Raw genomic sequence first — 22,180 nt, forward strand, 5'->3', positions numbered from 1 at the left:
TAAAATGTAAGCAGTTGTAGGTAGTATGTTACCTTAGTTGTTCTTGCTAGTTCTTCTCTTCTTTGCTAGGTCCTGTAAAAGTTCAAAATGTACTCAGATGATGCTATTTGGCAAAGGAAATGAATAAAAGTTTTTGTATTAACCCACCTATAGTGCTTGTGATGTTATAGTTGTTGGATCATGGTGGCTTTGTTGTGATGAAGGGGGGTATTCTTGACTGCAAGAATACACAGTCTGCTCCCCATCATAGTCAGAGTAAAATGTCCTTTGAACATGTTGTGTTGTTGGTGCAGGAACATGATTTTGGTGGTTTAAACTACCTTGCATCTAATTAAAAAAAAGGTTAACATTTGACTGTAATATTAGTGACAATAAAACTCAAATTTGTAAATTTCTTGCTGTTACAACTCTCTGAAACCCATTTGGGTAAGTGTAGATCCCCACTTCCCTCATATGCATGGGTAGTTGAGGTTCATGTGTTGCTGTTGTTGCAGAAGTGGAGTTTTCAGTGTTTCTGGTGTTGATGTTGCTTCTGTCTCCTGCAGCAACATTTTTGCAGCCCCTTGCATTATGGCCTTGGACACCACAAAGTCTGCAAGTGATTACACCACCTTTCCTCTTGAGCTTCCCTACTGCAGTTACTTCTGCTGCCAGCATTCTTCTCTTTGTTTTTGGCCTGTGATTAATTTTCTTGAGCTTTGGTGGCAAAACAAGGTCATTAGATAATGGCCATTCCTGAGGTCCATTTAAAGGCTCTAACAAGTGCTGATATGCTTTTAGGTAAGTGGATTTTGTGAAATATTCATTGACATATGGCTCAGGATGGTCTGACTTGTTCCACACTACAACTACAACATGTTTGCAGGGGATGCCACTAATTTGCCAAGCTCTGCAACTACAAGTTCTTTGAGAAAGGTTCACAACAAATTTTTCTCGAGTAGCACCTTCTCTGACCCCATAACAAAACCCACCATCCCAATATGCATTCCAACCCCTAGCCCAAACCTTGCATGTTTCCAACTTTTGTTGGATCCTAGGGCATAAAACCATTTCCTTGTTGGCAATCTGATCCCTTTTCTTATGAAGCCTCTCCATTACACCTTCCCTTATGTCTTCCAACATGGTGATTATTGGTTTATGCCTTGAGTTGAGAATGTAAGCATTAAACACCTCACTCATGTTGTTATCAACACTGTCACAACATGAGAGTGGGGTGTAAAATGCCCTGCACCATTTTTTGTAGTTTCTGTTCATGAGATCCTCAGCAGCATCTTCTGAAATAGCTCTCATTAACTCAATGTTTGCATTGAATTCATTCTCAGTTGTACTTTTGGCTATCTTCCAAAACTGCTTTCTGAATTCCACCCCCCCCCCCCAAAGACTGATCTGAAATTACAATATACATGTCTTGCACACACCCTAGTCTCAGCTTTAGGGAATGTGTTTGCAACAGCAGCAAGCAGACCCTTCTGTTGGTCTGACATAAATGTGTACCCTGCCCCACCATAAGTACCTAAATCAGAACCTAAAAGCTCTAAGAACTAAGTCCAAGAATCTGTACTCTCTACCTCCACTACTGACCATGCTATTGGGAACATTTGGTTGTTCCCATCCCTCCCTACAACAACTAATAGCTGACCACCAAAAGGCCCCTTCAAAAAGCATCCATCCAAGGAAATGATCCTCCTGCATCCATCAAGGAATCCCTTTTTAAGAGCTTCAAAACACAAGTAAATTCTTTCTAACACATTGGCATTCAATTTAAGCTTTACTGTATTTCACCTGTTACTTCTCAAAATTTCAGCTGCATATCTAGGAAGCAAACCAATTTGGTCCTCATACTCACCAACAATGAGTTTCTGTCCCAATTTTCTAGCTCTGAAAGCTAAGTACCTACTAACTTTCAACCCCTTTTCAAGCCATACAGTCTCTATGATATCATGCACCTTCATGTATGGGTTAACTTTGAATTTTCTTTGAAAAAACCTAGCTACCCATGAAGCTGTTACTCTCTTGCTTGTTGGTTCCCTACCACAAGTATGCTCACCAACATGAGTTTTAACCATGAAATTTCTTTTCCCTTTCTCCCAAGATGCCCATATCCTCCAAGGACAACCTTTGTCTTTGCTCTTGCAATGCCCACCAACCCCATTTTTGTCATTTCTACTGAAATGGATGTCTCTACCAGTCTGAATACAGTAGTCAGTAACAACTTTTTTGAATGTCACTGAATTATCAAATGACTGACCAACAAAAAACTTGCTAGAACTCCCTTCAGACCCTCCTTTTACAGTATTCTTTCTGTTACCCACAAGTTGTACCAGGTACCCATAGTCATCCTCATCAGATGACTCATAAGGGCTGTCTGTCCCACTTAGTCCATCAGAATCACATGCATATCTTGATGGATCTGTTCCCTTTGATTCTGCTAGCTTTCTCAGCATGACCAATTCATCCTCATATGATTGCTCTTTCTGTTTCTCTTCATTCAACCTTGTTCTAACATTCACAATCTCTGCATCATCCTCATCTGACCTCTCAGTATCATAGTCTATAAATGGATCAGTACTCCTAAGCACACCACTATTAAGAAGTTCAACAAAGGAGCCATGTCCACCTACTCCAATACCTATGTGTGGAGGTACATGTGCATGTTCATTTTCTGTATATACTTCAATAACCCTAAACTCCAACAACAGTGAAAGGCAGGGGTCACAGGAACTATTTTCAAACCCCAAAAACCTTATACCACATTGAAAATCCTTTCTGGGATCCAAGAAATGCACTTTGACTATATCTTTATACCCTAGACTGTCAATAACTTGTTTCACATACACAGAGTCAACATCTTCTGGTATGTCATCAAAGGTGTTGACTCTTCCCCCATTGTATATAAGTTGACCTTCATCTTGATCCCATTCCCCACCATGATGAACTATTATGCAAGGTTTCAAATGCATCTGTTCTGTTATACAAACATGGCCAAATTGTTCATCAGTTGATTGTCTTAATATGTCAATTGAGTATATGTATCCACATATATATATGTGCATACAACATAAATAAACTAAGTAAAGCTGCAAATATTGACACAAGTTCATACATAATTACTAATTTCATTCATTTCATAAAATATGTCCATTACATCCATACAAAAGGTAGGCTCACCTACATCCTACAATTAGCAATATTACTCCTCTGTCATGGCATAGTGTCAAGCAACATCTTATAACTTGTCACAAAAACCTACTTCATCCACAAAAACCTACATATGCCATGACAGAAGAAACATCTAAAACCACTACATCAGAACAAAGTTAATTTTTCTTACATCAGAAAAAAAAAAACACATAAAAGCTTATACAAGCAGCATCCCCCAAAAAAGCGTTAACATGCTGCACCTAAGACACCCCCGCCCTCTTGCAACTACTCCTCCTTGAACAAGAGTGGGAACCCGTCAAAGTAGACGGTCATGTCCTTGTTAACCCACGCATGGAGGTCGCGCCATCATTGAACAACACATCGTGGAGGTTCCAATCCTGAATTGAAGCCCTAGGGCCATGGGAAAGGGTAGATGAAGGCCATGTGACGAAGGCGCCACCAGACCCGCCACTTCTTGCAGGTCCTCTCCACACTTTCCTGGTCCTCCTAGAGCAGGCGGTTGAAGATGTGTGTCACCAACACATCCTGCTGGCTGAAGAGAGGGTGTGCATCAGCAAGGGCGTCCATACCTAAAGTCCAACATTTTTTTTACCAAAAGTTACTGAGGTGTACTTAAACTAAGCCTCTCTTCAACATACAACCCACAAACCTTACTTTCTCCATTTTTTAATAACAAATTCAACACTGTAATCAATATTCTAATCTTTGTTTAAGCTAAGTCACACTTTACAACAAAATAAGCAACAAAAAACATATGTTATTCATGCGAAAAAGACAAACATTCACTTTTAAGAGCAACAATACAACCAACAAGTACCAAATTCAATAACATAAAGACAAAGAATGAGAATATACCTTCTCCAGAGGTTCTTTTTGCAAGTTTCCTATCTCGTTCGTTCTTCAGCGAGATCAACGGCTGGCCAAGTCATTCGCTCCTAAAAATTGCAACTTTCTTCTTTTGGACTTCTTTTAATGGAGTAAATGATGAAGGTCCCCCCCCCCCCTTTCTACTTGCTTTTATAGGGAAAAGGGAGACAAAAGCTTGTCTGAAATAAGGAGGGAGGGGTAATCTTGGGAAGCTTGCCAAAGAAGCTTCGTGAAGAATAGTTTCCCGCCACAAGTTCCTCAGCTTTGATACAAGAGAAAGCATCTTCGCACATTTACCAACGAATGTCATCATTACTCTGTTTTTCAAAATTTACAAAAAAAAATAAAAAAAAAAAAAAAAATGCTAAACCGGTTGAAACCGGATACAACAAGTTACTCGCCGGAATATTCCCTCCGATTAGTACTCTCCCAAAGTTAAGTACCCAATTTTCCACTTTTGAAAGTTGAGTACCTTATTTGTAACTTTTGTCAAAATTGAGTACCCACTCTTATACTTCACTCCCTACTAAGGCTACTAAGCTCGCCACCAACTCGTCTCTTAATCAGGTCCAAGCTCTCCACCAACTCGTCTCTTTCAGCTGCAGATCAGGTCCAACCTCACTCCCCACCTTAACTCCCAGCAATCAGGTCTAAGCTTCAATTATTAAATTTGGGAAAATTTCGATCTTCTCTTAATTCAATTGCAGCGTAGGAATCAGTGTAAATGGGGAATAAAATTGCAATTACGATTATTATTGTGGAACAAAAATGGGGAAAAAAATTAAGCAATTATTGTTTGGTGTACAAAAATGGGAGGGAAAATTTTAATGAGATTTTGGGGAAAAATTTTGGTGAAAAAATTTTGGGGAAGATATTCTCCCCGTCATTAATTTAGGAAAATTGTTCATCCTCACACTAAAAAAATGAGTTTTAAATTAGGAAAATTGTTCATCCTCACCTCAAACTTTTTAAATGTGCTTTAGTGACTCATGAGGCCCACATGTACTACACACTCTTTATTGATTTCAGAAATATTAATTTTATTTTATTTTATTATTATTATTTTTTTTTTATCTTAGTTGAGGATGAGAATTTCTCCTAAATAAAGAGTATATCAGATCAATCATTGAATTTGGCACACTTGCGGATTCCATAGAAAACATAAATCCTATCTCCGATGCTGCCAGAATTATGGGAATTCTTATTTCCAGGCAACACCCAAATGTTTTAGCTCCCCAAAACAACGAACAAATAAACAAATGTACTAGTATTTACAATTCACTACTTTCTAATCAATCAACTTCAATCTAAATTTCAAATTTTACCACAATCAAATATCAACATCACCAAACCCAATTTCTCTGATTTTCATTTTTATCATCAAAATTGTGAATATGAATTATGTTGCCCACCAAATGTTCGATGAAATACCTCTTTGAGTAAATTCCCAATTCTTCAGTTTATTGCGAATTGTGTACCCTTTTTCATACTGTCGAATTAGGTAACATTGATATTTTTAGGCTAAATTAGAAAATAACACCTGTTAAAAGACCTAATTTTGTTTTTAACACCTTAAGATTTCAAAGTTTAATTATAACACCTGTTAAAAAATAAAAATTTTGCTTTCACCACCAGATAACAGAAACTGTGACGGAAATTTTTGGTGGGGCCCACATAGTCGTTTACCCTCCAAATTCCATCCCCTTCAATTCGAATTTATCTTCTCTGTCATTTATTACCACCCAACTAATTTTGCTTCATTGAATTTCGTCTGCAAATCTTGAACAACCAAAATTACTGCGAACATTCAAACCCTATACTGATTGTTGTGATTGAGAAATTGAGTTGGAAGAGGAGGTGTCAATATTGGAGCGAAACAAATCAGCGAGATTCCGTCAGCCATTTCCAACATCCAAAAAGCTTGGACTTTTTCGTGGATTCTGACAGCAACAGGAGTAAGATTCCAATATAGGTACCTTTCGAACCCTTTAAAGTAGTTTTCAACAAGTACTGTGTGCTGCATTATGCCATTTGTGTGGGTGTAGTAGGGTAATTTGGGAAAAAAAATTAGGAACCCTAAGAACAGTAAAATGGGTTAATTTGTAATTAAAGTTGAATTTGATTAAATTAAGTATGATTTGGTGTAATGTGTGAATTATTTAGTTTAAATCATTGATTTTATTGACTGTTGACTGGTTTGTCATTGTGTTGGTTTAAATATGTTTGATTTTGTTGATTAAAGTATTGCGGTTGACTGTGTAATGAGGTTAGCTATGTTGGGTTTTATTGATTTGCTATGCATTTGTTTATTAGGTAGAAAAATGGCCGACAACGAAGATGGATTAATTGATATATTATTTAGAGTAGGGGGTGCTTTTGTTACTAAACAAGTGTCAAAATCAAAGCATTTGCTTTGTTGGTGTGGTGGGTTATGTTATTGGAGGAGGGATGTGGTAGTGGATAAGATAGATTTGCATTATTTGAGGGTAGCTGCTGTGCATGGGTTTGTGAACTTTAATGTCCATGTCCCACCTAACTACAGACTTTGGTATAAAGAAAGAGGTAGGACCTTTAACACAGGGAGAAGGGAGTTAGTAAATGAAGAGGAAGTGAAGGGGCTGCTGGAGACAGTGAATGGGGAAGGGTATGTTGAAGTATTTGTGACTGCTAATGAAACATTAAGGCCCATACATGAGATCCAGGCCCAGTCCACTCCAGTAAAGGCTGAGAGAAAGGGGAAGAAAAGTTCAGGTAAGCCTGCTGTAGTTAGGAAGAGCCCAAGAATTAACAAAAATGAGCCTAAGGTGAGGGAGGGTGAAGAATCTCCTAAACCTAGATCTAGACAGGGGATAGAAAGGGTTGAAGGGGTTTCTGCTGAGATTAAGGGGGTTCCTGGTAAAGGGAAGTTGTTGAGTAAGGGGAAACAAAAGGGTAAAGCTAAGCTTGAAAGGGGTTCTGGCAGTGTGAAGGTGTTGGATAAGGGAAAGGGAAAAAAAATCTGTAGGCAAAGGATTGATTTTTTAGGATAGTAGTGAGGGCAGTGAGACTGGGAGGGAAGATGATTTTTCTTCAAGTGATGGGAGTGAGATTGACATAACTTGGGAGCCTGGAGAGGAGGAGTATGACAGTGGGGATGAGAGGTGGTTTGTGCAGAATTCTGAAGAAATTTTAGCTAAGGTAACAAGAAGTCTTGGGAAGCAGTTTGATGTACATGATGAGGGGGTTTCCAAGGATCCAAAGGCAAGGTTGACAGATAATTTGGATGTGAATGAGGTACAACTACAAGAAGAAATTGAGGGAGAATCAGATGACCTAAGGAGCTTGGATGGTTCATTTGATGAAGAGGACAAAAGTCCATGGTTTAATGACAAATCTGACTTCTCAAAGCCTGTTGTACTTGTTCATAGGCTTAGGTTTAGCAATGCTACAGTGTTGAGGAAAGCTTTAAGAGTGCATGCCATACAGAATAGGTATGAGTACTATTTTTTACACAATGATAGTACTAGGATTACTATTCAGTGTAGGAATAGGTGTGGGTGCAAGTTTGACACAAAGACAAGTAGGATGCCTTTGTGTATATGCAGGGGTGGAGTGAAGTGTAGTTTCAAGATCCATGCTACTAAGTTAAAAAGACAACAGACTTGGCAAATAAAAACCATGAAGTTGGAGCATAAATGTGTGAGAAGCAGGGAGAACAAGAAGGTCACAGCAGAGTTCATTGCTGAGAGGTATCTTGAGGAGTTCAGAACTAACCCATCATGGAAGGTTAAGCAAATCAAGGATAGGGTGCTTCATGACTTGGGGGTAGAGGTGACCTACTACAGGGCTTGGATGGCAAGATGTAGAGCTAAGTTGATCATTTTTGGTTCAGCAAGAGAGCAATATGCTAGGGTATGGGATTATGGGAAGGTTGTACTGAAATACAACCCTGGGTCTAGTTGTAATGTTGTGATTGATGGCATTGAAAAGCCTGAGCCTCCCTTGTTTATGAGGATGTTTATTTGTTTAAGGCCTTTGAAGGATGGGTTCTTGAAGGGTTGTAGGCCAATTATAGGGGTAGATGGTTGCCACTTGAAAGGAGGTTATCCAGGCCAGATTTTAGTTGCAGTCTCCAAGGATGGGAACAACAGCATTTACCCCATTGCTTGGGCAACTTGTGAGGTTGAAAACAGGGAGACTTGGGTATGGTTTCTGGAATCCTTGATGCAATGCATTGGAAGTGCAGATGGGGCAGGCTTCACCTTCATGTCAGACAGGCAGAAGGTAATATTTTGTTTTGATTATTGTAGTCTTATTTTCTGTCCTGTTCTTTATTGTTTGAAGTGTGACAAGTAATTGTTGATATGTTAAATAGGGACTGGTTGAAGCTCTGTCTGAAGTTGTGCCTAATGCAGAGACTAGGTTCTGTGTTAGGCACATTTGGGCAAATTTCAAGTTGAAGTTCACTGGATCAGTTTTCAAAGAGCTCTTTTGGAGTGCTGCAAGAGCAACAACATTTGTAAGTCTCTAGGTGACCTTAAATTATTTTGAATAAGTAAATGCATGATATTGTTCCTGTTCATGTACCTACTTCATGTAATAATGTTCCTGTTGTGTATAAAAGCAAAATAAGAGCAACAACAGCTGTGTATGTTATTCTTTCATGATAATGTTCCTGTTGTGGTTGTAGGTTGAGTTTCAGATAGCCATGCAACAGATTAGGGAGCTTGATGAGGATGCTTACAATTATTTGGAGAACATCCCCACTCATCACTGGTGCAGACATGCATTCAGTGACAGTTGCAGGTCCAACATGTTACTAAACAACATGTGTGAGACTTTCAACTCTGTTATCAGAGATGCAAGAGACAAACCTATCCTCACCCAAATGGAATGGATGAGGAGGTACATGATGAGGAGAAATAATGAGAAGTGGGAGGACTCCAAGGAAATCACAACCAAGATCACTCCATATGTGCATAAGCTATTTCAGAGGATGAGCTATGTGGCTAGGAATTGCATAATTGAAGCTGCCAGGGATGACACTTATGAAGTGCAGCTGAATGATGACCAGGTTCTAGTTGACTTGCCAAATTGGTCTTGTTCCTGCAATCACTGGCAATTAACAGGCATCCCATGTATTCATGCATTTGCATGCATAATGGATCAGAGGGTTGATGCTGAGCAGTTTGTCCACCCCTATTACACTATGGACACTTACAGAGCAGCATATGAGCCTACAATTCAACCTATGCCAGGCCCAAAGCATTGGGAGAGAGTGAACATGAGAGAGCCTCATCCACCAGCATTCAAACAGCAGCCTGGAAGACCTAAACAGAAGAAGAGGAAGCTGGAACCTGGGGAGGGAACATCTGCAACAGGAGGGGAGCAGGGAAGAAAGAGGAGGAAAAGTCAGTGTAGGATTTGTGGTGGATTTGGCCACTATCCCAAGACTTGCAAGGGCCCACATGAACCTGAACCAACTGAGCAGAGAACTGCAGGAAGACCTCCTTTAAATTCACCTTGGGTAGTTGAGCAAAGGAAGAAGAGGGAGATCAAAGCTGCTAAGAAGGTATGCTGTTGGATTTGTAACTTTTCTTTTAAAATTTGTGATGAAATTGGATGTTGATACTTGTTTATTGGTATTTGTGTTTAATAAACAGAGTGCAATAGGGGCTGGTCCAAACAGCATTGGGAATAGGACTTTTCCCCAAGAGCAACCTGGCTGTGAACCATTGAGTAAGAGGAAAGGTTCACACAGTCAACAAGGGCAGCCACAAGCCAAGCATCACACCACCCCCTCTTCCAGCCAACCTGAACCCAATGCTACTGGAGTGCAGACAAGGAGGGCTAAGCTGCTGACTTCCAGAAAAGGAGGGCTGACACAATGATGTTTGAATTGTTTTTCTGAACTTTAGTTGTTGGTTGTATTTTCTGAACAATCAGTTGCAATATTTGTAGCTTTACTTTTGGGTTTAGGACAAGGATCCTGTTTTGTTAAAATAATACTTTGCTTTAAGGCTTTACCAGCCAATTTTGTTAGGCACTGCAACAACAAATTTGATCAACAACTTAAATGCAATATCAACTACTTAGGTACTTACTTAATTCATTGCTTTCATAATTGTGTACATTATTTTGCTTGCAATAGTGGTTCACTGCCACTTATAAATCATTACATTACCATATTACTGTTTCATGCAATTACTAGCATTACAAGTTATACTTAATGCATTACAAACCCCCTAATAAGAAGGATCACTAATATGACCAAACTAATCCCAACAGCAAGACTAAGAACAGAGTGATCCGATCTAGCATTCCTTCCATGCATCTCTCTGTTCATCTTGTTCCTGTCAGAGTTTAAAGCCTTGCATTTCATTTTCAACCTGTCCACTTCATTCAGCAAACACCTCAACTGTCCACCAAGATCATCAACTTCCCTCTTGTAATCACTAATTTCCCCCTTCAACAGTTTCTTATCTAACAACAAATTGTTGATCACCTCTGTTTGCCAGGCTGTCCCATCTTGTTCATCCACCCATTCAAATGCTTTACAACCTTTGCTCTCAGTTACAGGATCGTAGAACTTGCATGTTCTGAACTTACGACCAGGGTTCTCCCTTGTCCAACTGGTAAGCTTTGCAAAGGGAACACCACATTTGCACTTCTTCTCCTTTGAAGGTGAGAAACTTGTAGAAGACATTTCCTGCACCAATTTGCCATCCATAATAAGCAAAACCATTCGTACTATGAAAAAAATACAATTAAACCAAGGGAATTAAACAATCACTCCTACAAATCAAAACCCCCAAATTATTTCTACAATGAACCCTAATTTCATTTTCTCGCAAATTACAGCACAATTAACACACAATGAACCCTAACTATTTACGAATTACATGACTATTGCCAGATACGACCTGAATTATGCATTTAAGTCAACAACATATAGATTAATTTACGCCTTATTTTTGAAAGATAAATTAGGGTTTCTAAAGTGCTATTGACGCAATTACCTGATTTGATATCTACGTCCCCCAAACAATGATGGTAAAATCAAACAATTTCGCCAATTTGTTAGTCAGAATTCGCAAAATGTGAAGCAATTTTGTGTAATCAGCTCATCAATTCTACATTAGTGAAGGATGTCGTAACTATATAAAGCAGTTTGGAAAAAATAGCCGTTATTGTGGGCCCAGCTAACAGATCCTCTAACGTTGTTCCAATTTAGGTGGTGAAAGCAAAATTTTTATTTTTTAACAGGTGTTATAATTAAACTTCGAAATCTTAAGGTGTTCAAAACAAAATTAGGTCTTTTAACAGGTGTTTTTTTTCTAATTTAGCCATATTTTTATTAAATTATCATGCTTGAATTATATGATTAGTGATAAGATTTCCTGCATTTTTATTAAATCTTCAAATGCTTGAATTATATGATTAGTTATAAAATTTCCTGCACAATTTAATACTAACAAGGTGAATTGCTACATTTGTCTCTGCTCATTTAACTTTAGGATGTCTGCAAGTTGAAAGTTTTACATACCCAATTTCTTGAATCAAATTTAACTATTTTCCTTTACTTAATCTGCTATAAGTAGATTTTTTTGCTGTTTTTTGTTGTCCATTTTTATGTGAAATTCATTATCTTTTTGTATGACTGCTTACAGGATTACTGGTTGATAACTTGGCCTGTTTCGTTTCAGCAACCCGAAATTTTGGGTCTTATTTGTTAATCCAGCATGAGTTGTGTACAAGTATGTCTCATCCTGTACTCTTTTTCCTGTTGTTTGTAATATCGAGTATCGAGCATTGCTACATTCAGTGCCTGTCAATCTGTCATCTTATATTTTTTTATTCTTACCAATTTGCAGGACTCTGATGAAAATATTGAGCAGACTGATATTGGTAATATGCAGGACTCTGATGAAAATACTGAGCAGATTAATATTGGTATGAACAATGATTGTCTTTATTATTATTAATTTTTGTTTCCAGTTGTAAAATCACTTGCATGCTGCGAGTAGACGAGTAGTGATGGTTACATTGCTCGAGTTAGAATGTAATATTTCTCCAGGACAGTGTAAAAACAATACTGTTTGATATGACACTATGAAATTTGCCTTTTCCTGGCTGTACAACTCCACTTGCTAAGCACCAGAACTAGATACCATCACCCTTAGACGGACTTCCGTTTTCAATTCTTTTTAGTATAGACTCCAAAATGGAATCAGGCTTCTTCTGTTGTGATTGTACAAATAAAGATTCAAACCTGCAATGTACAAATAAAGAGGCAAGAAAATAACGGAAACAGTATTTTTATTGATGATTTTTGGGTTACAACTCTTATTGATATCTTGATTCCTCTCTTCAAGGGCTTGATTTATTGGGGTCTTATCTACTTATTCCGATTATATCTACAATGTTTGATATTAGGGAGGAGATGGGTTATTGTGACTTATTCCATCTCAGCCTCTTAAACCCTAGAAACAACCCTGTTTATGTAGGGAGTCCTAAGTTAGAGAATTATATGTTTATCATATTTTTTCTGAGATCTTGAAGATATTATCACTTTTGTTCCATTTTTTTTTTTTTTTTGTAACATTATCTCCTTATTACATAAATTTGACCACATAAATTTGACAACTATAAATTGATAAAATTTCGATGTCCACAGAGTTATTTGTATGAGGTCCTTCCTAGAAGTTTCATCTACTACACTTAGAAATGTGGATGTATCCATCCTTTTATGAGCAATATATCATTGTATGTTAGGAAATTAGGGTGTAATTGTGTTTGATTAACGCAGAACAAGCCAATGAAATTAAGAACGAGAAAAGCAATAAAGAAGATAAACAAAGAACACAAGGATTTACGTGGTTCGGTCAAAATAGACCTACATCCACGGGTGGGGGATTCGAGAGCTTCTTCACTATAATGGAGAAAGAAACAAGAGAATAATGCAAGGAGTCCTAAATCTAATGGCTCAAAAGGTATGATCTAATTGATCAACTAAAGGGTCCTTTTATAGCACAAGGAAACCCTAATAAAACCCTAACATTGTTCCCCAAGTATACTCAAATAGCCGTCATAGAAAAGATATAATTTTAGGAAATATTCCATAAATTATCTTAGAATAACCTAACTACCGAGCTATAGCTCGGCAGCTAGCTCATGCCTGCCGCAAGTCCTCATAGGGCCGAGTTATAGCTCACTCGCATAGAGCTATAGCTCGCAGCCTCGTTGCAAATTTCCAACTTCGTCAGATTTTTGTAAAACGGTCATAGGTTTCTCGTTTCTTATCGGAATTGGGCATATGACCTGTCGTTGGAAAGCTCTTGAACCAAGCTATCACCTCCAACTTTAATCACCTCAAAATCAGTTGTAGTTTGAGAGATATAAGCATTCAAAGTCAGCCCTACTAGATTTCGAGTCACAATTTAACATTGTAATTACCAAACGTAGTCCCTTGATCTCATTATCCATGAAGAATGAACTTTTTCTGGCAGAGAAAGTTGCTTGTCAAAGCTGATTGGAATCTCCGTTGTCGTTTTCATATTTAGCTTTTTTATACTAGATTAAACTCCTTTATGAACTAGCTGCAATGAAACACTAGTGATGTTATTGTGAGTTTGTGACGAATAGTTACTGCAATGCATCTTGCTATAGTTACGAGTTGACTAACATCCTACGTTCTTCCAAGTTAAATGGTGTTGGTTCTGAACTACGTCACATTTGTTCATTTTGCAGGTGCAGCAATCAGAAAAGGAAGAGAAATTCTTCTTCAGGTACTTCCACTATTCTCTCTTGCTATTTTACAAGAGGAAGATGTTTTCTGCTTCTTTCCATTTCTACATTGTACTCCCTTGATCACAATTATAAAACTTAAGGTAGGCAGCTAGTTGTACATATCTTTAAGTGATCACAAATTTTCTCAAAAACTGACTAGAGCCCCTTTACGTTTGTTTATTCTAGTTAAGAAAATCTGACTGTCAACATTGGTTTGCTAAATTCATGCAAATTTTAAGCTTCAAATATAAGAAAGTCAGTCATTTGGAAATTTCTCACTTTGATGACTAGAGGAAGCACTCAAAAGAGCAAGTGGTCAATTCCTGTGACCCGTTCTTATCTTTGACTAGAGAAAGTACTCATAAGAGCAAATGGCCAATTCCCATGTCAAAAACCTTTAAAGTAATTTGTCCTTTACCCATTCGATGCTTATGGATGTTAATAATCTTTTTGTTGTCGTTGATTTATTATATGGTTGACAGGCTTTCAATTGGGAGTCTCACAAATTAGACTGGTGGAGGAACTTAGAGGAAAAGATGCCTGATATAGCTAAATCTAGGTTCACATCTGTATGGTTGCCACCTGCATCTCAATCTTTGTCTCCTGAAGGTGAGAGGATATGAAACTGGCCATCAATATATAATATTCCACGTATCCATGCTGTAAATTTTTTTATTGCTTGTGTATCCATCTGCAATTATTCTTCTATCTGTAGGTTACCTTCCACAGAATCTCTATTCGCTAAATTCTGCATATGGTTCTGAGAACCTACTGAAAGCTTTGCTACAGAAAATGGAGCAGTACAAAGTCAGATCCATGGCTGACATAGTAATCAATCATCGTGTTGGGACTACCAAGGGCCATGGGGGGATGTACAACCGCTATGATGGAATTTCATTAGCATGGGATGAACATGCTGTTACATCATGTACTGGTGGTTTGGTAATTTATCCTTAAGTCAATTGCTCCTGTAGATTTGCTATGAAACCTCGTACTCCTTTGTGCTGCACACTTTAAGAACAGTTGTTTTGCTGGATGGAAATTTGCATTTTATGTAGTGCATGTTTCTATTACAGCTTGGTTAAGATTTAAGAGAACTTTCATAGTTAGACCTCATCATTGAATTAGAAAAGAAATATCCTACTTTCAAATAAGAGAGACTACTTTTACAAGCAACAAGCTTTCCCCTTTGTAAGAATCATGACAACCCTCCAGTATGCGTCCCAGGCTAATAAAAAACAATTGAGGAAAAGTTAATCAAATTTGACTGGATTTTGTAATTAAATGAAGGTGTCTTGCTAGTGAGGTCGGTTTGAAAATACATGAATTGCTAATGATAGAGTTTTCATTCTATAAGCGATGGTGTAGTTATGGTTCACCTGACCTGCTTATATGGTGGATAGAAGAATTGATCATGGCCTAGGCTATTGTTTCTCCAAATCATGCATCAATGAATATCATAAAGGATGAACCAATCTTTGCCAAATTGTTCTAATTTATATAGCTCTTGGGCTGGTTTACTCTTAATGAAAGAAAAGAAAGTCAAATATACTGTTAAATTTTTGGTCTAAACTATGCCACAGTTCTTTTGATGTTGAATTCAGATATGCTGTTACATTAAGCACTGATTTCACATGTCTAATTTCAGGGCAATCAAAGTACTGGTGACAATTTTGATGGTGTTCCAAACATTGATCATACACAGCCCTTTGTGAGAAAAGATATTACAGAATGGCTGAGGTGGCTGCGAAACAAGGTTGGCTTCCAAGATTTCCGCTTTGATTTTGCAAGAGGGTAACTAGTCATCTTGGAACTGTACACATTTATCTGTCACTTTTTTTTTTTTTTTTTTTTTTTTTTTTTTTTTTTGTCAACAAAATTAGCAAACATTTTCTAATGTTGGCTGATTACTTAGTTATGCAGCAAAATATGTGAAGGAGTACATTGAAGGTGCAAAACCAGTGTTCTGTGTTGGAGAATACTGGGATTCTTGTGATTACCATAATGGTCATTTGGCCTACGACCAAGGTACATATATGTTGAATCTCTATATAAATAAACTCTAATTTGCAGGACTATTAGAAGAGCTCTAGCATCATAATTATCTATATTACTGTGACTATATTGTTATGTGATTTTTGTTATAAAAAAAGCTATTTATCTATAATGCTGGGAAGATTCTGTGGACTATATTGAAAAATAGTGAAAGAAAAAAAAAATAACTCCACGACAATAATATATGGAACTATGGAAGAAGAAAAAAAAATTGGTGTGTAGCTGTAGTAAGTGGAAGTTGCAAGTGAGAAGACATATGAGTCTTAAGATACAAAACCTTAACTCATGTCGGAAGGACCATCTTATAGGACAGAAGCTACCAATTAGCAGTGAAAATTCATTCAGGTAATTCAGGAACCCAGTCAATTGCCGAAACATAAATGTTTTGACTTACAAATAGGAATTCTGAAGACAGGAAAATGCAAGAAGTGTTACCCTGATTGTTGTCTTCCTAATGGAAGCTTTGTACAAAGTATTGGGAATTGAACCTTCTAGCGATAAGAAAGACATTGAAGACACATGCATATACTATGTGTATAAATAGTCACCTCTACTTGCCTCACTGCCAAACTAGTTTTTGATGGGAAAAGTGTCCTTCCCAGATTCAGCAAACAGTTCTAACTGCTTGCTTATGCCTACTGGAATGCCTTACAAAAGAACTAACGAGTTGTGTTGATTAATCAAAACGCGCTGATTTCCCAAAACATTAATTATGTTATAATTTATAACTTTATATTGAATAAAGCTTGAATAATCTTCAGCTCTAGGAAGACATGTAGATATTGATATTGAAGTATAACAGAAGTTGACATGTTTGGTTGGCCTCTGCCATTTTATGTCACAGATGTACTGTATTGAGCATTTTTTGATATTAATGGTCAATATGCACATCATATTAATCTTAAGGAGACAAGAACTAGGCATGTTAGATGATTTCCCACATAGGACAGCATTTTAGAAAAATCAGACACATAACGCATGAAGATGAAAGAGTGGGAAGCTTAACAGATTCTGAGTTAGAAATCTGCAGGAATTAGCATGGTTTCTGACCAGATTACAGCTCTAAATATGGCAGAAATTAGGGAAGAATAATGATGATTATATTGATAATAGGTGAATTACACTAATAGAAGGATAATTCCACTTTTGAGAGGTGGATTCTCTCCTAATATGAGCTTTCGAGAGGCTCACTCTCTCCCAATAACATAACCTCAACAATATTCAACATGATGATTATTCCTCCTAATGAGGCCTATTTATAGAAAAACTCTCATAACAAACTCTAACTTATTCCCCAAGCTACTACTAATAGGCTATGACTAACATACCCTTCCCCTAATATTGATTCCTTGCAAAATCCTAGCTGGAGTTTCTTGTATGCCAAATCCAGCAACAATTAGTGACATTACTACAGAATGAATTTACTATTAGTTTCTTGGGAGAGAGCATCTCTCTCATTTCAGTGCAGTGTCACTTGGCATGTACAAATTTGTGCCTTTGAGAGTTTATGTTGCCCAAGAGATCTTCAAGTAGTCACTATTATTCTAAAATAGCTTCATGCTACATTTCCTTGAGGATTATTTCAGCATCTTCATTTTCTTATTTCTACAGACAGTCATAGACAACGAATCATCAATTGGATTGATGCTACAGGACAACTTGCCACTGCGTTTGACTTCACAACAAAAGGAATTTTGCAGGTGTAGACAAAGTCTTTTGTATTCCGTGTTTTTGTATTTCCTTAATGCTGAACAGCTAGGCATGTCTCTTTCTGAGGGAAGACCTAGACATCAAAATCTAGTTTGTCATTTATCTTGCCTGCTATCATAGTAAATTGACAAAATCATACCAACATTTAGATCATTACACCTTATTTCTGCCTTGTGTAAAAAAATTCCTTTGTGTACTTTGACGCAATTAAGGAAGCTGAATCCTATTTATTTTGAATAATAGGAAGCTGTTAAGGGAGAATACTCTCGCCTTCGAGATTCCCAGGGGAAGCCACCTGGTGTATTGGGTTTGTGGCCTTCAAGAGCTGTTACATTTCTTGATAACCATGACACTGGCTCAACGCAGGTACTCCACTGATAGTGATGTAACAATAAGTCAAATGTTTATGCAAGTCTGAAAAGTAAGTCATGCTTGTTGCTTACTTGAAGTAGGACCATTGATAGAATAATTTGTGAAGGACATGCCAGAAAATAAGATTCATACGATTATGAAGAATTTTTTATTTGAACATATATCATCAATGTTTACTTAAGTTGAATTTATAGTCTATCTAACTCGAGTAGTTTTTGCTTGATTTTCTTTTCCATTTAGAATACTCTGTTTGTGCTGGGAACTAAGAGTACACATAAGCATATATTGTGAACAGTATTTCCTTTTGGAAACAAAGATAGTTGCAACTTTGACTTTTAAGTAGTTTCGCCAGTGGGAAGCTAATTATGGGAGAGAGGGTTGGGGGGGGGGGCGATAGAGTGAAGATTACAAATTGGACTAAGCCTTAGTAAAGAGGTTGAATATATGTGTCTTGTATTCTAGGAACTTAATAAATTATGTATGAATAAACCTGTGCTCCCTTTATATATCTGGTCCTGCTACTAGGCAATGTGATGTACCAGTTTCTTGTAATTGAAATGACACTAATTAAACACAATTAAGGGAAAGCTTGAGTACTTTGATTGATTAATTAAGTGGAAAGTTGACAAGGTTACAAGAATAATTAATAGCTTGAGTCTATCAATCTCATGGTAGCTTTAGGCTACTACTCTCAAGGGGTTCTAACTCAATTTCTCGATGCCTTCACTAATACATTCACCTCCTACTTATACTCAATCTATCTAAGACAACAATGACTTAAAATGAACACATGTGACCATTAACCAAAATAGCAAAACCAATTAAGACAAGGTTGACACTTAGGGGCCGTTTGGTTGGGGGTATTCAGGAAAGGGAATGAGAATCAATCACCCCGATTCCCTTTGTTGTTGTTTGTTAAGTACTTTCTTTCATTCCCCCAAATCCCTCTAACTTCATTCCCCACCCCCCCTAGGTATTTCCATTCCCATTCCCTACCCACCTTCACACCACCACATCACCACCTTCACACCTACCAACACCACCGGAAACCAGCCCACCCGACCACCGCCGCCCCTCCCCCGACTACCGCCGCCCCTCCCCCGACCCTCGCCGCCTTCCCCTCCCCTGCAAAACATCCCACAGCCCACGCAAAACCCCTCCCTATCCCCGTAAAACCGCCGTCCAGCCCTCCCACCACCCTCGCCGACCCTTGCCGACCCTTCCCCGACCCTCACCGCTTGTCCCCTTCCCCGCAAAAACATTCCTTCGCCACTTCCTAAACCCCTCGTCGATCTAGGGTTTTTTCGGGGCTGTGGAAGGTTTTGCGAGGGGCGGGGATGGCCGGAGAAGGGAGGCGAAGGGTGAGGGAGGTGCGGCGACTGGTTTGGTGGTGGGAACGTTGGAGAATGAATGTTACTGGTGGTTGTGTGGTGGTGGTGTGGTGGTGGGACTGTTGGGTCTCATTCCCTTTGTTTTTAAAACTAACAACACCCCAAATTTTAGGTATTTTCATTTCATTCCTTCTCTTTCCCTTTGTTCATTCCATTCCGATTATCCCGTGCGAACCAAACGGCCCCTTAGTTGCTTGCTTTCCTTAATGCCTTCTTAATAAGTTTTGTCTCTTGCCCTTTGTTGTGTTTGACTCATCCTGGTGTCCCTTTCATTGACCCTCCTTGCTGACCGTTAGTGTGGATTGTTTCCTCCTGTTGACTGTTGCTTCTTCCTCTTGGCTTGGGCCTCCGTGTATACACTTTGATGGGTTGATCCGTACCCTCAATTGGGTCCATAACAGGCAATTTGTGCATACTTTCAGCAATTTCTTTTCAGAGGAGCATACTAGGAATTTTCGGGTCAGAGTCCTTTAAAACATAAATTTAAGTATTGGAGTTCAGCTGACCTCTCTTACCCGTATATATCAACTTGCTGGTGCCTTTATGACCAAAACCTATTCATTATGTTTTTCTCTTGCTTTCTGATAAAGCTTCTGTTAATGAAGTACAAAATATTTACTCATTTGTAGAAATCAGATAATAGTTTAATACTATATTTCCATAGAGTATTAGACTATTTTGGTTATCAAAAAGAAAATCTTACTCTGTTAAACTATTTTGTTTTTCCCCTTACTTGCATTCACAATTTCCTGCTGCAGGCTCACTGGCCCTTCCCAGAAGATCACATTATGGAGGTATCCATCTTATTTTCTTTATCTAGTCCAGCAAATGCAGCTAATACTTTTTGGATTGCCAATTTGCCATAGAGTCTGGTCTGATTTTTTCCCCTTGTATCATAATTTGGGCTGCCCATTTGAACATTCACCTCTTCAAAATTTTGGCTCAAGCAAAGGGCATAATGGATTTAATAGTATGCCTTGTGTTGATGCATGAAATTTATGCATGTTAATTATCTTAAACCAAAACAGAACTTTGCTATGCGTTTCATTTTCATCTTGTCTTGCCTACATTTGTTCACCATGGTGCTATTCAACTACTGATTCTGATTAAGATACTTCGTTGAGGACTGCCATTTCAATATTCTGAGAAAATTCATTACGGAATTTATGTAGTTTTTTTAACACCTTGTAATTTGCTACAGGGCTATGTATATATCCTCACACATCCGGGGATACCGTCTGTGTTCTATGACCATTTCTATGACTGGGACACCTCATACCATGACCAAATTGTGAAGCTGGTATGATGCTACTTTTCAGCCGGTTTGAACATTGTATTTGGGGAAATTATTTATTCACGTGTAACATTATGAATCTGCTTGTACAGATCAACATTCGAAAGCAACAAGATATACATAGTAGGTCTTCTATTAGGATACTTGAAGCTCAACCAAATCTCTACTCTGCCATCATAGGGGATAAGATAAGCATGAAGATTGGAGACGGTTCATGGTCTCCAGAAGGCAAAGAGTGGATACTGGCAACATCTGGTCATAGATATGCTGTGTGGCACAAGGAAAACTAACTGGATAATCAACATGAATAATTTTACCTTTTGAACACCTTAAATCAATCTCACCTTTAAGCTTACTCAAATAACCATTTGACAAGTAAGCAAGTTGGTAGATCAAAATGAATAACGAGTACATTTTAACTTCTAATATAAAGATATGTTGCTCATTTACCATTTATTAAAACTTAATGTTCATTTCATATATTCTCTTCATATAGAAAAATTGATTCTAATGATTCAACTTTTATGCAATTTGCTAAAATATTTCACATATTAGTTTTTTTTTTTTTTTTTTTTTTTTTTTTTTTTGTCCCAAATTTTCATCACTCCTTTGACACAGAGGGAGAAAACTAGGTAAAGAGAGGAGGTGTTGGATGAGATGACTTTCTAAGAAAGTTGTAGTGGTGGCGAAAAGGAAGTGAATGGTGGTTTCATCACAGAGAGAGAAAGAAGTCGAGACTTGAGAGAGATAGAGTGAGAGTAAAGGGAAGGGAAGTAAATCAATTGCCCTTAAATATTTTTGGGTCCCTATGCGTTCTAGTTGTGCATGTTAATATTTAACTCAATATACATTGTTGATGGATTTTTGCTAGTAATTTTGAAGACATACATAAATATGAAGATCATACGCTTTGGTGGGAACTCTACAATAAAACAAAACTACCTACTAGTAATGAAAAGTAAAAACTTTACAACCGAATGTTTCAATATAAATATTTTATTCTACCCATCAAAAAGAAATCCATAAACTAATTTTATGAAGATGCAACAAGATCAAAACTCAAAATTTACCTTATTGCCAATCTCAAACCAACTCAACTCAACCCCAAATTGACTTGACCAAACATGACTAGAATCGAATCAACTCCTACCCAAAATGATAAGCGACTTGGTTGCTCTTGAATTCATGTATTTATCGATCTAAATTGATTAAAATAATGAAAATATTGACCTAATATTATCTTTTGACATGATTTGACCCGTTCATAACCAATCTAAACCTCAACCACACAACTAATTTGATAATTCTTAGGAAGTCCTCTCCTTATAAACAAACGGGAAAAAAATATTCAAAGGTAAGAGCAAAGTCATCAATTGCCTTAAGCATTGTCATCCGTTGCCCAAAAAGACTGGGCATGAGGGGAGAGATTGTAAAAGAATATTAAAAAAATAAAAATAAATATATTATTTTAAGAGACAGAAAAGCATTGTCAGGTCATGTCCATGACCATGACCTTAGAGCAAACACAATGGTTGCCCACAACCATTGTGGTTATTGCTTA

At 37.7% G+C, this 22,180-nt stretch overlaps 4 protein-coding genes across 4 annotated transcripts; 2 read left to right on the plus strand and 2 right to left on the minus strand.

Annotated features, from left to right (window-relative positions):
* Nucleotides 1-378: 378 nt before the first annotated feature.
* Nucleotides 379-1,290, minus strand: LOC110703694. The gene has a single exon (XM_021881484.1). The coding sequence runs from the start codon at nucleotides 1,288-1,290 to the stop codon at nucleotides 379-381; it is 912 nt and encodes a 303-aa protein (XP_021737176.1).
* A 5,060-nt stretch (nucleotides 1,291-6,350) lies between these two features.
* On the plus strand, nucleotides 6,351-9,899 carry LOC110703695. The gene is made up of 5 exons (XM_021881485.1): nucleotides 6,351-6,998; nucleotides 7,054-8,292; nucleotides 8,384-8,527; nucleotides 8,699-9,580; nucleotides 9,672-9,899. The coding sequence occupies exons 1-5, from the start codon at nucleotides 6,351-6,353 to the stop codon at nucleotides 9,897-9,899; spliced, it is 3,141 nt and encodes a 1,046-aa protein (XP_021737177.1).
* A 23-nt stretch (nucleotides 9,900-9,922) lies between these two features.
* Nucleotides 9,923-10,753, minus strand: LOC110703696. The gene is made up of 2 exons (XM_021881487.1): nucleotides 10,280-10,753; nucleotides 9,923-10,054 (listed from the first exon to the last, which is right to left on the minus strand). Exons 1-2 carry the CDS (start codon nucleotides 10,751-10,753, stop codon nucleotides 9,923-9,925), a joined length of 606 nt encoding a protein of 201 aa, XP_021737179.1.
* A 3,470-nt stretch (nucleotides 10,754-14,223) lies between these two features.
* LOC110703646 (probable alpha-amylase 2) lies at nucleotides 14,224-21,139 on the plus strand. Its single transcript, XM_021881436.1, has 9 exons — nucleotides 14,224-14,406; nucleotides 14,513-14,739; nucleotides 15,446-15,591; nucleotides 15,713-15,825; nucleotides 17,464-17,552; nucleotides 17,806-17,928; nucleotides 20,084-20,119; nucleotides 20,527-20,625; nucleotides 20,712-21,139. The coding sequence occupies exons 1-9, from the start codon at nucleotides 14,334-14,336 to the stop codon at nucleotides 20,907-20,909; spliced, it is 1,104 nt and encodes a 367-aa protein (XP_021737128.1). The 5' UTR covers nucleotides 14,224-14,333; the 3' UTR covers nucleotides 20,910-21,139.
* The last annotated feature ends 1,041 nt before the right edge of the window (nucleotides 21,140-22,180 follow it).

Source organism: Chenopodium quinoa, unplaced genomic scaffold (genome assembly GCF_001683475.1).
Source record: "Chenopodium quinoa cultivar QQ74 unplaced genomic scaffold, ASM168347v1, whole genome shotgun sequence".
In the NCBI taxonomy this organism is placed as follows: Eukaryota; Viridiplantae; Streptophyta; class Magnoliopsida; order Caryophyllales; family Amaranthaceae; genus Chenopodium; species Chenopodium quinoa.

Excerpts from the sequence above, each read along its gene's own strand:
- LOC110703694 (XM_021881484.1), bottom strand. The coding sequence starts at position 1,290 with ATGAGAGCTATTTCAGAAGATGCTGCTGAGGATCTCATGAACAGAAAC.
- LOC110703695 (XM_021881485.1), top strand. The coding sequence starts at position 6,351 with ATGGCCGACAACGAAGATGGATTAATTGATATATTATTTAGAGTAGGG. Across the intron at positions 6,999-7,053 it reads GGGGTTCTGGCAGTGTGAAG|GATAGTAGTGAGGGCAGTGA; the intron begins GTGTTGGATAAG and ends TTGATTTTTTAG. Across the intron at positions 9,581-9,671 it reads AGATCAAAGCTGCTAAGAAG|AGTGCAATAGGGGCTGGTCC; the intron begins GTATGCTGTTGG and ends TTTAATAAACAG.
- LOC110703696 (XM_021881487.1), bottom strand. The coding sequence starts at position 10,753 with ATGGTTTTGCTTATTATGGATGGCAAATTGGTGCAGGAAATGTCTTCT. Across the intron at positions 10,055-10,279 it reads TTGCTGTTGGGATTAGTTTG|TGCCTAACAAAATTGGCTGG; the intron begins GTCATATTAGTG and ends TTGTTGTTGCAG.
- LOC110703646 (XM_021881436.1), top strand. The coding sequence starts at position 14,334 with ATGCCTGATATAGCTAAATCTAGGTTCACATCTGTATGGTTGCCACCT. Across the intron at positions 14,407-14,512 it reads TCAATCTTTGTCTCCTGAAG|GTTACCTTCCACAGAATCTC; the intron begins GTGAGAGGATAT and ends TTCTATCTGTAG. Across the intron at positions 17,553-17,805 it reads CAACAAAAGGAATTTTGCAG|GAAGCTGTTAAGGGAGAATA; the intron begins GTGTAGACAAAG and ends TTTGAATAATAG.